General features: G+C 35.4%; 1 protein-coding gene across 12 annotated transcripts in view; it reads right to left on the bottom strand.

The window, feature by feature from the left end:
- TFPI (tissue factor pathway inhibitor) overlaps positions 1–16,230 on the bottom strand; it is a 184,584-nt gene that overhangs the window by 9,370 nt on the left and 158,984 nt on the right. For 9 of the 12 annotated variants that reach the window (XM_085227624.1, XM_085227623.1, XM_085227625.1 and 6 more), the window contains 2 exons: positions 7,347–7,465; positions 2,862–3,062 (listed from right to left, as the gene is read on the bottom strand). In XM_085227624.1, coding sequence (XP_085083750.1) covers positions 2,862–3,062; positions 7,347–7,465 — 320 coding nt within the window. Of the gene's footprint in view, positions 1–2,861; positions 3,063–5,859; positions 6,008–7,346; positions 7,466–14,494; positions 14,750–16,230 lie in introns of those variants that run through there. The other 3 variants (XM_085227633.1, XM_085227634.1, XM_085227622.1) reach the window with 3 other exon arrangements.

The raw sequence follows: 16,230 nt of genomic DNA, 5'->3' as shown, positions 1-16,230 counted from the left end.
TGATGTAAAGTCTCACCTGTAAAACCAGAATGCTTCAGTGACTGTGAGCATCGAAGAACAAGAACATAACACCTCTTTCCCTTTCTTTACTCTCTTTATTAGCGAGGTAGCACAAAATCTTGGTACAAAGGACTGAACTATTGTTTTCTCATGTGGGAAGAACTGATGTACTTGAAACTAGAAGATATGGAAAACAGTGGAATTGTGCCCATATCGAAATGAACTGGCAAATTCCTCACGTTACTGGAGTCAGAATCTTGAATTATATGATCTTAGTCCTTAAGAGACATTTAATCAGCAGACTTATTTAGCCCAACTGCTGTAGCTATTGATACTGCCAGCAGCTCCAGAGAAGATCTATTTAACAACCTCTTATATGGTAATTCCTTTTGTATGCCACATACAGTCAGAGTTAAATGTTCCTTGTGCTATTTATGATATTAAAGCAGAAGGTTGAAAACAATTCTTTCTGGAAAAAGAAATCTGGAATTGCTGTTATGTTCTTCCTTGTTATAGAAGTAGTAAGATAAGATAATTCTGCAATCTTCATTCTTACCCTTTGTGTAATTTTTAATTTTCATAAAACAAACAAAAAATTTCCAGAAACATCATCTGTATTAAATTTTCAAAGCAAATCTTTTGGGTAGAAATTCAATCAAACTACACTTTCCTTGAATGCTAATAAAATACCATCATTCAATTCTGATGGGGGTACATTTTCTACATACATAAACATACAGAATAAATAATATTAATTCCTACTGAAAAAATCAGCCCAATCTGGATTAAGTAGAGGAGGGACATCAGTTTCTCTAGCCAGAAACCTTCAATAGAATGATGATTAGGAAATGTTAAAGGTATGTCATTTAGATTCAGTTTGGTGGATGCTTCAGCCTGCTTGTGAGGCAAGACCAACTCTTGCATTCTAAACCTCAAGGACTAAATCTCTACTTTCCTCGGTTAGAAGTGGCCTATTGTGATTGAAGAAAACAACCCAAATACAGACATGGCAGAATTAGTGCTTAGGCTGTAATAAATGAAATCTTGAAACCTGCTACTGAATATAAGCTGTGCTCTAGACAGCACTGGCCATTTGCTCTTAGATATCACAGGACTCAGTTTCTGAACAGAATCAACAGCTAGAACTTTAGACAGACAGATCTGTAGAAAGTTATGATGAAAAAGAAGCAAATGTCATTTTTGCATTAATTTTGTATACTAATTGCAATTCTAGCAATATCTGAAACTTTAACAAGAAAATAAATCGAATCAGTGATATAAAGGTTCTTTGATTTCTGCATCAGTTCAGTAAAAGCTGAGCTACGACACAATTCAGATCCAAGTAGCACAGTTTCACTGACTAAACACGTACAAGCATTAACTGCAAGATGTTCATATTCAGAAAGATGCTTTTCTTTATACTTTTTTCTTAAATGCAAAATGCTAGATGATGTTATTTACTAACTAATTATGATATCAAAAACATTATTTCTCAGTGATCTCCTTCCAGTTTAAGCCTTCCTATCATTAGGGTTACATTTACACATATATGACTCAACTCCTCAACTCAAATGGAATGAGACTAAAGCTGGTCTTGCTGCTTCTTCCAAGAAGCACATCTTGTCCCCAAGGCTCATTAATGACCTTTATCAGATGCCAATAAATATGTGAAAGTCTCAAAAAAAATTGCCATTCAGTTAAAGAATGGAGTTATCTGATCTTTTTCACTCTGACAAAATGTTGGTAAAACTTCGTGCTATTACTTTCATCCTGCTAGGAATATTCCTATATGCATGAGATTGTTTGAAATCAAAATATAATCTCTTACAAAAATAACTGAAATCAGCATTCATTATTATGGCATTTTGTTTTCCTTCTTTTCTTTTGAGTAGATTGTCTATAGTGCCAGGTACAACAAATGAAAGCATGGGGATCCCAGCAGGTCAGAAAATAGCTGTGAACAGTCCTTCGTATTTAGTGAGGAAACAAAATGCATATAGTCTTTTTGGTAGAAAGGTCAAAGTGATGAAGACCAGACAAAATCTGTTAGGAAGGACATATTTTACTTCTGTTGGCTGTTATGATATCATCCCATCAGTGAAATTTTGCTTATGTAGAGAATATCAGGTTAAACTTTGCTATTACCTATACATACAATTGCACTGAGGTTTGTGCTCTAATCAACCACACTATTCTGGCTCAATATTTACAGGTAAGAAAGAAAACCTGCTTCCTTTTCTCTGTAAAACCTTCACAGTACTGAAGGCCTTAAATAATTATTACCATCATTTTTAATTGCAAAATCAGCATTTACAGGGCACTTGCTGTATATTTTGTATCTCATTTTCCTCTTTCTAATGATTAATTCAATTCCAACAAAACAGATCTTTTAAGTCCAACAGCTGTAACTGATATTTTAAAAGAGACTTATTATTGCAGTTCCAATTTTGTTGAATCATAGCAGCTGTTCAAGATTTTTGACAGCTCTATCAGCTTCTCAAAGAAACAGAAATGTAGAACGAGAAATTGGGTGTGATATTTTCAAAGCAATTAATGTGTTGACCACCAGTTTAACCCAGTGTCAAGATCAATTTCATTTTAACAACTCATGCAAAACATGCCCCTAACTAGAAAATAAGCTTTCTTGCAGATCAGCTAGAAAATCACAATTTATCTTTCCAAATCTAGAATGTCTGCTTGCAGAATCTGAAATAATTCAGATGACTAGAATAGAGTATAATAATTGGGAACATCAGAATTAGAAACATCATATCACCTTATTAACCAGAACTTTACAAAACATAAGGTTTGTGGATGACAGTTAGAAGAACTGCTAGAAGAAGAAGAGAATGGGTACTGGCCTGTTACCACACATTTGTTCTGACATTCTTCCAAAGTTAGAAAGTTGTTTGCGTTGCCGTGGCATCCACCATATTCAAATATTTCACACTCACGGCTTTGAATGTTGAAGTAAAAGCGCATGTGGATTGCTTTGCAAGGACCTTCATCTGCTTTCAGGGCACAGTCTGAATGCCCCAGTTTCAGTGGTGGCAAAGGAACACCTGTGATAAAGAGAAGTAGGACAACTGTTATGAACTTGGATTGCTTCATTGTAGAATTCAACTTCAAAATCAGATTGCTTGCCTGTTCTGCTAGAAAAACACTTGCTAATATAAGTGTGTAAAGCTCTGAACAAATTAAACAGAGATGTAAAAGAAGGTCATCATCTCCATTGGAAGAACAGTTCCATTCAATCAAATGGAAAAGTGGTTACAGTTATGAACCAAAAGAGCTCATATTCTAAACTTTCAGTCTTATCAGAACTCTCTACAACAGCTACACATAGTGATTTATTCACAGGAGCTTGCAAAAAATTCTGAACAACAAATACATTGAGAAAATTCTGGCAGCTCCCAAAGACACACTGACTACCCTTGCATAAATAAAAGGCAGAAAGAGTGTCTGCTGTGCTCTCTCCCTCCCATGCATATCTAATAGCAAACACTGCTCATGAAAACTTCTCGTAAGTAGTGTGGCAAGACAACCCTGCAGAGGGCACCATTCCCCTTCCAGATTAAATGTTACTGGCACATAAACCCATTTGGTATAACCAAAAGGTTATCATCCTTAATTCCTTCGATCTTGCTGTTCTTGCATTCAATCTTTCAAGTGTTTAAAAAAAACAACAAACAACACAACAACAACAACAAAACAGAATTTTTCCTGCTTTGCATAACCAAGAGGAAGTATTTTTACCCTAGAGGATTTTGAAAGCTTTACAGAGCTTATATATTTGCAAGAGCAACAAGAAGAACAGAGTTGAAATCTTTCCCTCACTCTGCCAGAGCTAATCAGAACACTAATGTGTCTTAATGTGTATGTGCAAAAGAAGCACTACACACAACTGCTCAGAAAGCAAGAGAAAAAAGTGATGGCAAGCATTTACATGAACATTACAGAGTTTCCTCTTGCTAATAAGATTAAATTTCCACTTTTAACTAAAAGAATCCACAGAAATAAATGTTATTAGCTAACCCACTCTATGGCTATCTAGATTTAATGTATAAAATTGTCCTTACTATAAAATCTTCAAATGAAATGCACAGCTGAGATAAATCCACATAAATAATGACATCAATGGAAGTTTACTCTTCTAATTCCATTTGGGGCATTTGTAACTATTATACTTAGAGGAAATATGTTTCACCAGTAAAATCTTTTAACCCATAGCATACAGATCCCTGAAAAATTAACACTTATTACACAATTACCATTGGCACAAAAATTGTAGCAGATAGTTAATCTTCTATTTTTAAAACTGACAATTGACAGACTCATGTCTAATTTCAAAATAATCAGTCCCTAAAATAAGTTATTTGCTTATTACTGAAATGATACTTACAGATTCCAAAGTCAGGAAGACAAATTTAAAAATATTATTGAAGATTTTCTAATATGAAATGCAGATGCATTAAATGAATTAAAGAGACAGGAGTTTCATTAAAATTCCTATGGAGTTCAGGTTACCAAACAGATTACTGAATTTTGCTTATTTCCTTATCTAGATCATCCTGAAGAATCAAGATTTAGATGTCACAAGTGATTCCAAAGATCTAAACTTCTCCAGCATAGAGAGTCCCTTTGGAAGGGACTGGGAAAGGCTCAGATATAAAAAGTTGAGAGGACACTACACTGCAAAATGAAACTTCGGAATCCCCATAAGTAAAAGGGTAAAATCATCCTTAAGTGAAAGGGTGAAAAATGCCTTCAGAACATGAAAGGTTTAAGTAACATTTGGATTAACTTCTAAAAGGCTAACATCAAACACTTAGAGCTGCACTGAAACCAATCCAACTCAAATGGGGACAGGTGCGACTTGGCAGCTGGTTTACAAACATGTTATTTTCTTCGCACACAAATAATAAGACCTCATAAATGACCTGTGCCAGAGACTCAGTCCATTCTAGAAGACATGGTGAAAACTTACTACTAGAATTACAGACATGGGGTTATGTTCGATCATTTTGCTTGCTACATTTTGCCCCACCAATGTTCTGGGCTATCAAAGCAGAAATAACACGCAAACATAGTTGCAAAATTATACAAAGATGATGAACAGATGGCTTGGTACAGTTTATCTTAGGAACTTTCTGGACTCAAACTTAGTTCCCACCAAAACCACAAAACTAAATTATTGTTTTTCTTACCTCCTCAGGCTTTCCCTCTGCAGTCACTGACACTGTTACCACCAGATATACCGACATCTGCTGCAAACATAATGACTATTTCTATAGCACTTTTTGCAATTAATGAATCAGCAGAGGCATTTATTTTCTTAGGAGTGCTAGTAAGTTACCATACTTTAAAATAAGTACCCTGTGGAGCCCCAGAAGGCCATGCCCCCCCCATCTGAACAATAAACAAGTGACTCTATAGAAATAAGTCTCAAAAGGATTTATGAAAACTGAATCAATCCTGAGTTTGGGAACAGGGACAGAGTTCTTCCCCACTACTTTACACCTAGGAACACTTAACTCACCATGAATGTCATAAGATTAGGTTTCTTTCTCAGAAAGAAACAATAGAAGAGAAGGCAAGCACGAGTATTTGGCCATCAATACACATAGACACAGATGTGCCTGCACACATTTCACATGCACAAAACACGGAGGTTGGTCTGAAACTAATGCCTCCTATTTATTTCCACGGAAACTACAACAGATACAAAGAGCACAATCGCACTTGATAGAGCAAATTCTCAGCTAAAAACAAAGTTTGTCAACATAGTCTTCACCATTAGTTATGCATTTTCACCAGCAATGAAGAAAAGCCTGCATGCCATGCTCTTAAAATCTGTACCTGCAGAGGTGACCACTGTCACTGCTGGAACTGTTGAAACGCACCACCCACTACACCTCATTGTGCTCACATCCAGTGCTTGGCCTCCATAAACATTCAGCAAGAGTCCATCCATGTCAGTGGGTGCCATTTTTTCCACACAGAGGAATTCAATGAAACACAAATGTCAGAAGCTGTTTTGCCAGACTGCCCTTGTGCTGCCATCTATTGTGTGGCAACAAAATGTAACAGAATACCGGTAGGCCCTCAGACAAGAAAGGCATTTCTGTACATCGAGGTTAAAGAGAAAGAAATTCCTTTCGTAAGAATTTATCTGACTACATTAGCATGCTAAGTATAGCACTAACATGGAATGGCTTATAATTTAAAATGTGGTGACTAATATCAACATGGTATTAAAGCTCTCCCTTCATTTGCAGCAGCTTCGTGATTGTGCATAATTAACAGTTTTTGTCCCAAGAATTACTACTGTAAAAGACCTAAAGAAAGAAACAATCTGGATGGAAATTTGACAAGATGTGTGCAGCTAATCTGCCAACAACAATAACAAAAGGTTTCCCTTAGCTGTATGCTTTGTTAGGCTTCAAAATTAGACCTGTCAAATGAGAGAGGTATTTACTGCATCATTCTCTGCAGCGTAAGAAAGAAGTTAACATTTTCTAAAAGGAGAAAAAAACATTTTAATATGGCCCAAAAAGTGTATTTCTTTCTCATCTGCTTTCTCAAAATTGTTTGTGATGAAACTAAAATATATTTTACATTGATACGCCCTATAGAAGCATAAACCATATCAATCAAGTGAAAGTACAGTGAACAATGGCCTCATAACGGTAAGAGAAACCAAGAAGCTCCCTCATTCTAAGTCACACTTCTGACATTATTTTTCTTGACACAAAGTACTAACTGGTGAGTTTTTGTTTATCCATCTATAACGTATCAGTTGGAATTATACAGAGAACTTATGTGAGGCCAAGGAAAACAAACGGGGCAATCCAGAATTGTATTATCTTTAGAACAAACTCTGAAGATTAACTGTGACTGAAGAGAGCTGCACACAGGAGAAAGCAATATAGACCTACAGTGCTATTCATCATGTTTCTAACTCTCTTTGCATAGGAAGGTAAAATCTGAGTTATACCTGCACATTCCTTACCCTCAACACTCAAGTTTCCCAGGGATCCTAAAGCAGAGCTAAAGACGAAGTAATTCTGATATCTAATACCAGGTTTGATTAGCATTAGACGTTTCAAGAAGCAAGAGAAACAAAAGCCCTTACAGTGGCTACCAATTTTGCTACATCTTAATGCAAAATCCAAGCTGCTCCCAACTATTTAGAGGCAAGTTTGTTTTTACCACTGTTTTACACTTAGCTCAACTTTCAAGTTTCCTTGAAATTTTTCCAAGTACAGAATTACATCTACAGTGCATTTTATCATGGGTTTGTTTGGTTCTTTTTTTATGTGAGATAGTTTTCTGTAAAGTCTTACCCAGAACATCCTCTTCTTCCCCATCATCAGAGTCATCAGCTGCATGCCCAGTGATACAGACAAACAGCAGGATAAAGGTTAAAGGTAAGAAACATCCCCTCTTTCTTCCTTTCATCTTCCTGAATAAAAAAATGACAACATAAACTTGAATCAAGTTCCTCAACAATTCTGTGTAAGTTATTAGCAAGGTAGTACATAGCTTTCAGGTACATATGCAAACCATGAGCTTCCAAAAGAACACAAGATACGCTAGCATAGCATTGTAAGCGTGGTGAGGAATAGGACAAGACTTTTGGTTTGTATTCAGCTGACTGCAAGCCTCTCATCCCATCTCCAGTACAGACTAGATGCATTGCTATTATTTGTAATTTAAGCAACAATTTTAAACAATCTCCCAGAATCCATAAGTAATTAAAACATACCACTTTTTAATATGAAGTAGTTTTTAATGTCAACTGCACAAGCATGGTTGACTGACATTTCTAATTCTTCCAAATAAGTTTTACTCTATCTGAAGACCTAGGATTCATTGTCAAGCATGGGATTGTGATTTTTTTTTAACAAATATTTCATCATTTTGTAGATATCACGTTCCTTGAAATTGCAATTCACAGCAGTCAGTAAACTTTCTGCAACATGGACTTGAATTTTTAAGCAGTGTTTTGTATCTTGCAGACCCTCTTAATATTGAATACTTTAATTAATAAGTGTACTGCTATTATTTTCTATGTAGGAGCAGTGTAGCTGTAGTCATTCACACAAAGGAAACATCTTTATTTCATAGCTATCAGCAAGTTCAAGTTGCCAAAGGTCAAGTTTTACACACATATATGAAAGCACCTCAGGAAAACTTTTGCTTTAATTTTTTAGCAATGAATTTTTAGAAAGAATTTTTTAGAATTTCCAAACTAATTAACAGTTCATTAGGGAACCCTCAAATCTAATTAGAGAATAGGCTCAATATCTCCTTCCCTATAGATACCTTTTTCTCTTTAAGTATAATACTAAACTTTGGCTAAGTTGTTTAATATCAGCTTCACAGAAATCTTAATAAGTAGGGAGTTCTTCGCCTACAGGCACTATTTTGTCTTTAGTGTTTTTGTATTCGCATCTATGAAAACAGCTGGCTACCAAGTTCTAAGTAAAACATCACTGTAGTATCTAAGAAAACACAAGCAAGCAAAGATGTCTCAGATGGGTGAAATACACACAGAAAACCTTGCCACCAAATTGCAATAGCCGCTCAGAATATGTGCCAGAACCGGAAATTGCACTTGTACTTCAACACCAAATCAGAGACAGAATTTTCTCTTCTCACTCTGCAACTGATGAATGTTCTCCCCCTGCATATTCCCCATTTTCCTAACTAGCAGTGTTTGTACTAAAAGGCTATGTTTCACTTGGCTGACCGCAGGATAACCTTACAACATTACTAAAACACAAAAATGAAAACCACCAACTATGGCACTGTGCTAGGCACTCATCAGTTCATTCTAATGTTTCAAAAAAATTCAGTAGAAATAATTGATGCAATTGTCTGCATTTGCTTGTGTACCCTACTACTTAGTTAGTTGCTCTGTTTAGAAGTCTCTTACTTATGTGTGGTAAGGATGTGCATTCCTAATCTCTTTTTACTAATGCTACCTTTCTTCCAACAAGTCATCACAATGTTATCTCACTAACGCACTATTATCATTCTAGTTTAGGTCTTTATTCCTTCTTCTAGGAATTTACACAGTACAGATTTTAGATTGCAAAATTTAGTAAATCCATTTTTACTGTCACCAAATATATTCCCCCAAGTCTGTTTCCAAGTAGAAGAAAAATGTAAGACAATCACCCACAAGTGAAAATTCTAAATAAATTGCTTCTCCATCTGGAGACAAAACTACAAAACAGGACTATGTACACCATGAGCTACCATGACCAATAGTCAGCATGTGATTCTGAAGATAAACTAGTGCATTAATACAGAGAGGAAAAATCTTCCTAAATTATGGTAATTCTATTATTGCATTTAACTCCTATTTTTGCCTGAAAAGAGGATCACATCAGAAATAGGACTTATTGATGCTTTAGTCTAAATTCTTTGTTTTGAGAAATTGCTATCTAACTCAATATCTATTTTATTGTGAAGTCTACTGGCCAGGCAAGAATTCTCTCTTTTCTGGCTAATTTTCCCCCAAGGTCATACACTCCCAAGAGCACTACATCATGCACAGGTAGAAACTGGATGAAGAAGGTGCACGTTTTAGTAGTGAAATGATTAAATCCTTAAACCCTTTAGTTCCTTAAGGAACAGTAAAATCCAGGATCGAAATCAACTTGGCAGTGCTTTTTAAACTAAACAATCCCAGCCCTCTAGAAAAGCCTAAGTTTTCTGACTCCGTATTCAGTCGCCCAGTAACAGTTTTAGAGCTGCAAGCATGACATTGGTTTTTTATTCTTATTATTTTGTCATGCATTTTTAATTCATTCTATTTCTCGTTGCATTAATATGGGAAACAATTCAAAATACTTGATTTATGTCAGTCAGCTCAGTAAAATATCAAAGAACTTGAGTGGAGGATTGCACATCATGGGAATGCTAGGAAATGTTCTGAAAACGCAGTAATTCGTGTTAATTGGCCTGAATATTGAGACCAAAATGTGAAAAATTTGGGGAGTACGTACAGCTCCTTACTCCAGCAAGGTTCTATTCTGGAACAGCCAGGGGTCATTTCAACATCAATACTGGTTTTTCTATACGTCAAAATATCAGTAAGGCAAATTTGCTTGAATTCTTAAGAATGGTTCCTTAGTAACTGGCAGGTTGCTGCTCACAAACTAACCAGCTTTTAGAGATATTTTGTTATCTGAAAACAGACAACATCTAAGTTGCCTGACATCAGAATTAAGTGTTAACACAGTGACTTGGCTACTGATTTAATTCAACTCTTTCATTTGTGAGTAATGCCACTCGCTTCTCTCAAGCTACACAAAGCTTGAGAAAGGAAATTGAATGATGAAGATCTCCATTGTTTGGTCTTATATAACCAGGACTTTTTTACCCTTCTACCTAAATGCAAAAAAATAACAAAAAGTTATCTGTTTTTAGCAGAAAAGGCCAGAGAAGTAGAAAACTTGCACACTCTGAGCCCTTTTTAATGTATGGTTATTTAGCAGACTGTTCTGCACAATTTCTATAGTTACCAGAATGTTTAGAAACAGCCATTTTTTCAGCATGGTTTTTGTCTCTAACCAGTTAATGGGAAAAAGCAAAACAAAAGCTAGCATTTCCGTAGTAGTCAGAAACAGTTTCAGAAAATGCCATAAAGTGACACTGTAATGACTGTAAAAGTGACTCATTCACACTGACAGCCCAGGAAATGGAAGGGAGAGAAAAAAAAAGGAAAAAGGCAAAGAATACAGTACATGGAAGAACAAATAGCAGGAGATAGGCTATGCGTAGTCAAAAGTTAAATTTAGCACAGCCTGACATTAAAGATAAGGAAGTCTAATTAGACATGATTATAGCACCTCCAATATAAAAACAGACTTTTATTAGCTCACCATAGTTCTCAGACATTATATTTGCCCTACAGCATCTTGTACCACCCTCCAGGAGGTGTATGACAGATGGTTAATTGAACATACCTGTAAGCATTGTTTCTCAGCCTGTTAAGTCAGTGAGTTGCCTGAAAGCATTTTTACTGCATGCGCTGTTTTATAGCTAATTGAATTATCATGTTTATTTAATATCACACCATTTCTCAATTCTAACAAAATTGTACTGAGCAGATTAATTGTGTACTGAGCAGACTAAGCAGTGAAGGTGTATACAGGATTCATGTAATGATGCCCAGTCCTACGTTTTGTACAAGAAGTAGCTGATAGTAGAAAAAATATTGATCATAAGCTTTCATTTTCAAACAGGGAACATCTTCAGCATCCTAACAGTAACTCCCCTCACATCACAAAAGCAAACAGAACAGACAAGCAGCAAAATTAGTTAGGCTTTTAGGAACCAGCATGGCAGCTCCAACCACAAACATCAACATTACATAGCTTCTAACCTGTCCTTTTTAGCTCTCCTCTAATGGACCGAATCATTTCAGTGCTGTATACGTGTCATCAATTCAGGTGTGTACATTTTGAAACTGTACACACTACAAAAACATGACTACTTGATTGCTCTTAAGTGGAGCTGTCAGCTACTACAGAGAGGCATAAGAGCGAGCCATCTGCCACGATAAATTTTAACACAACCTGACAATTAACATGAAACCTCATCACAAATCACGTTTTGCACACATAGTTAACATCAAAATAATAATTTTCTTGCTCTGTCAATAATCAAGTTTAGTTCACCCTATCTTTCTCAGGTGGATACAGCAAAAATTTTAAGTTCAGTGGATGTGTGATCTTTGGATTACTGCATAGTTCATGCTGCAATTATGACCACTGGGAATACCCCCAGCTTCATACTGCCTCACATTATTGCCCTGCAGATACTCAAAACCAAAATAAAACAACGTAGCTAGCCAGACAGAGAACTGAAATGAGCTCAACAAAGCTATGGAGAGGAGGCCAGGGGAACATGACAAAAAATGAGTAACAGTTATTCAGGAGAAAAGTAGAAAATGTTTACACAAAAACATTAATGCACAACTTTATGTTAATTCAAACTGTACCACCTAAATATTTCCTTCATATAATTCAGTTATTTCTAAATTTCTTGTTGCAATGTCTGCTTTCAATATAGTTATTTTAAAATCAGTTCATTGAAATCTCTGTGTTCTGCAAGTAGGTTGTTGAACTTTCTTGAGAGTAGGGTCAACACATTAAAAGGCTTAGTTTTTATTTTTTTGTCTGAAGAGCAAATTACATTAACTAGTTAACTTGGAGGGTATAATCAATTGTGTGTGGCACACATCAGGACAACAACATTAACAGAAGAAAATGATCAGTTGCATTAACAGCAAAGGAGGAAAAAAACCCTAAGGAAATTGAACAAAGTTATAAACAAAAATTAAAAGGACTAAAAATAAATCTATTTTACTGTGAAGTAACTATGACAGGAAAGGAGTTGTATGACTTCCCATATGGTTTTGCTTCATTCTGTCCCCAGGGAATCTCTGTCCCATACTCTTGTAAAGTAAAATAAATACAGCTTCATAAGATAAACATGCAGAAATGAGGGTAGTTTGTCCTCTTTTTTTAAAAAAAAAAAAAAAAAAAAAAAAAAAGATAGTTTAAGTGTGAAGATCAGTAAATATTCAGACCCCATTACCAATCCTTAAAAAAAACACCTACACAGCTTTTGTTTCTTTAGGAATGGCAAGCTTCTCCTAGTTTTTAAGAAAAAAAGATAGAAGACTGTTCAAAACAGAATCCAAACAAAAAGCATTAAGTACTGGAAGCTGATCGTAAACAACATGCTCCAAAATTGCAGTATACAAGATTCTGATAATTTCTGAGACTTGGGTTTTTGACCACTAAACATCCAATATTAAGGAGAATTTAAAAATTGGATTAATTGTTCAAACAGCCCTGAATCAAGATGACCATAAAATTACAGTTCAAACTTATTCTGCATGTAGAATATTAAGTAGATGAGTTACAGCTGAGTTTTCATTAGCAATATTAGTAAGTGTGGACACTGCACTGAAAGACTAAATGCACTTTGAAGATCGTGTAACTACATTGACAGCTGAAATACAATTCATCTCCAGACTGCAAATCAAACAGCACACAAAGTAAGGATAAACCGAATTATTGAAATTTTACTTTCAGAAAAGAAATTCAATTTAAAGTATAGTTGAATATTTTCTATCACAAAAGCTATATTAAAAAAATGAAAGATACGGATTTATCAAGTAATTGCTCCTGTGACTATTTTTAATGAAAATTTGTATGGGATGTATTTGATAGGAAAAGAGGCCAAAGCAGAGTGTGTTTTCATCTTCAGCTCCTTAGCATTGTTCTAATTGTATGCATTACACATAATGTAAACTCTTCAATGATTACATACCCCAAATTCAGCTTAAACAAGAATCTAAATTAATTTACTATGGATATAAGTATTTGTCACCTTCACAGGTGATCACAAACTCTCTATTAGTAGAATTAAAGAATAAGAAGGTTACAAAGGAAAAAGGACAATTTTTCTCAAGTAGATGCCTAGAAATTACTTAAGCTTGCCTTAGATGTTCATATCTGTACTGACAGCTTAGACTTCCTGTCTTAGCAACTGTCTGTAAGGCATTCAGGAAGGAAGGTTTATATCTTTATATGTTTTCCATGAAGTACTTTGATGACTAATTTCTATAGTACTGAGTCACACTGACCTTTCACATACTCTCCCCATCTAAACTGTTGTCCTCTCTACTCTACTTTTCTCATTGTTACATGCCTTTTCCTCTTTTAAGTTATATTTTCTAGAACCATTATTTAAATTTCAGTTTAGTTTAGGTTTTGTTATTGTTTTTTTTTTAAATATAGACTAGTATCATTGTTTCTCATTACACAGTTACTGAAAATGAATTTTATGCAAATTCTTAAATAAGATATTAAAGAAGTCACCAGTGATGGTCGGATCACCAAAGTCTGCAAGCCTCACTCACTATCCTATTCATTGTTTGAGTGTGTTACTTCCTTGAGAATTCCTGTAACACACTCTGAGTGAAATTGGATTGTACTAATATCAAATTAATTTAACTCTCCTTAAATCTTCTCATAGTATTAACTGCTTCAAAGACTACAGGATTTGAAATAGCCTGGCAAAATCATGTCTGAGTCAAGCCTTCCTTGAAGTTGCCGTACAAGAGGAATTGTTTTAATTTATTAGAGCTATTTTTTTCCGCCCCTTCAAACTGCAACTAATGGCTTTCTTTGAAATATCTTAAGCTTATTTGGAGCTAAAAATACCTTAATCTGGCATTCTGACAACCAAACATGAGTTGCATTAATATCTGTAAAGCTACATTAATTGCTGTCCCGTTTCAGACCTCTACATGGAAGTCTTCCTTTTTAATCTGCACATATTGCTGGAATCTAAATATTTGAGTATTGCATCTATCACATTCTAAAGAAAGCCTAACAGCAGACACTTTTCTATCATCTGAAAAAAGAGATTTGTAAAACAAAGTATGTTACAAAGTACTCACCAAACTCCTAGGAACAGTTCTTGAACTCAGAAAGAATTCCTGAATCAGAGCAGAATGTGATCCTCCCCTAATTCACGCTTAAGATAATATGTGGGGGTGTGGTGTAAAACTACAAGGGCAAAATTGCAATCTGATCTTTCTAGAGCAGCCCCCTGCCTGTTGATTCATCAACTAGTCGTCGTTGCTTTTGTAGAGCACAGAGGTTTACTCTGGGTAGAAGTCAGAGATCTGCAACAGCAGCCGGGAAGTTTCCTGTTCCAAGTTTTCAGATCTGCCTAAGCAGATTGCTTTCTAAAGAGCAGTACCTAACTCAAAATACACTTTCAAAGAACAACATACAGACTGTAGATACTCTATTATTTGTTCCTAGAAGACTTTGATTCAGGAGAATGCCATATTCACTGCATATTTAAGATAGAGACGTTGTAGTTTATAACTCTACTATCTTGTTTTTGTTTGTTTTGAATTTGTTCTTTTTTTTAATGTTTATCTGTTTTTAAATAAAGCCATGCTATGCACACTAGGTCTAGGCTACATTGCAGTATCTAGAGCCTGACTATGCTAAAGGCTATGCTGCCTTAAGTAAAATATACATAGTCCTTCTGTGAAGCATGCTAGCGTGTGCTAAAACAAAAGGTAAACATAATTATAGTATCCAACCCTTTCCTCAGCCACAGTACTCCTGTAAGACAGAGACATTTAACTTGCCCATATAAAAACAGCAAACTAGAATCCTGTTCCTGGACACAACACAAAGGGAATTTCCCAAGTAATGAATTAAATAGAAACAGAAGGAACAGATGAAGAACAATAACTTATACAATCAGCAGCTGTTACCAAATGCAATTATTTCCAGGCAAACAAGCAAATCAAATCACCCTCATGGAGGATTTTTATTTGTGTATTCATCAACATCCTGAAACAGATAGGAAATTTCTCAAAGCCAATTAACAGGCTTACTTATTCTGAAAGAAACAGAAATGTTTCTGGTAGCATTTTGAATACTCTGTCTGTTGTTCCTGGATTGTAAGCATGTCTGCAACACATCTCAGGGCAAAGTCAGTAGCTAGCTGAGTTGACCATCTATTGACTGGGTCAATAATCAATTGGATTACCTTCCCTGAGGTGGACTAGAGGCACTCAAAATGTAAAGGTGCAGCTTAAATAATGGGGGTTGGGTTCTGCTACAGTTACTAATTACCAGCTCCTAGCTCAGATAAAGGGGAGAGCTTTCAGGAGAAGCTAGCTAAATGGAAGCAGTCAGTCCGTCAAGTACGTAACATTAAACCTTTAAAAAACATTTTGGGGGCCCATGTGTTAGGAACTGATATCTGGTAGTGCTATCCATACATCTCTTTAAGAGTCACAAGTAAGATGGACCAAAACAGAAGTGCTAAAATGATACAGTGATTTTTTTTTTTAAATCTGCCTTTAAATTTCTAATAGAAATAAAATCATCTGTGTTCCCAAAAATGACACACCTCATCATTCTGATATTCTCAGAATTCCTTTACGTGGATGAACAGAAACTCAAATTTACTCCACTATACAAGGTAATCACATTGGAACTGCTTTGTGCAGCCACACTGGATATCGAATCTGTCCAAAAATAATTCAAATCTAGGACTTGACCTGGTCTAAACTTAAAGTGGGTATTTTTTGATTTCATGATAAATGTTGATTCATTTAGAGAATATGCAAAAATTTTTTGCAGGTTTTTATCATAATGTATCAGA

Source organism: Meleagris gallopavo, chromosome 7, assembly GCF_905368555.1.
Source record: "Meleagris gallopavo chromosome 7, MGAL_WU_HG_1.1, whole genome shotgun sequence".
Lineage (NCBI taxonomy): Eukaryota > Metazoa > Chordata > Aves > Galliformes > Phasianidae > Meleagris > Meleagris gallopavo.
The sequence above is the reverse complement of the archived record's forward strand: the minus strand, read 5'-3'. Positions and strand labels throughout refer to the sequence as shown.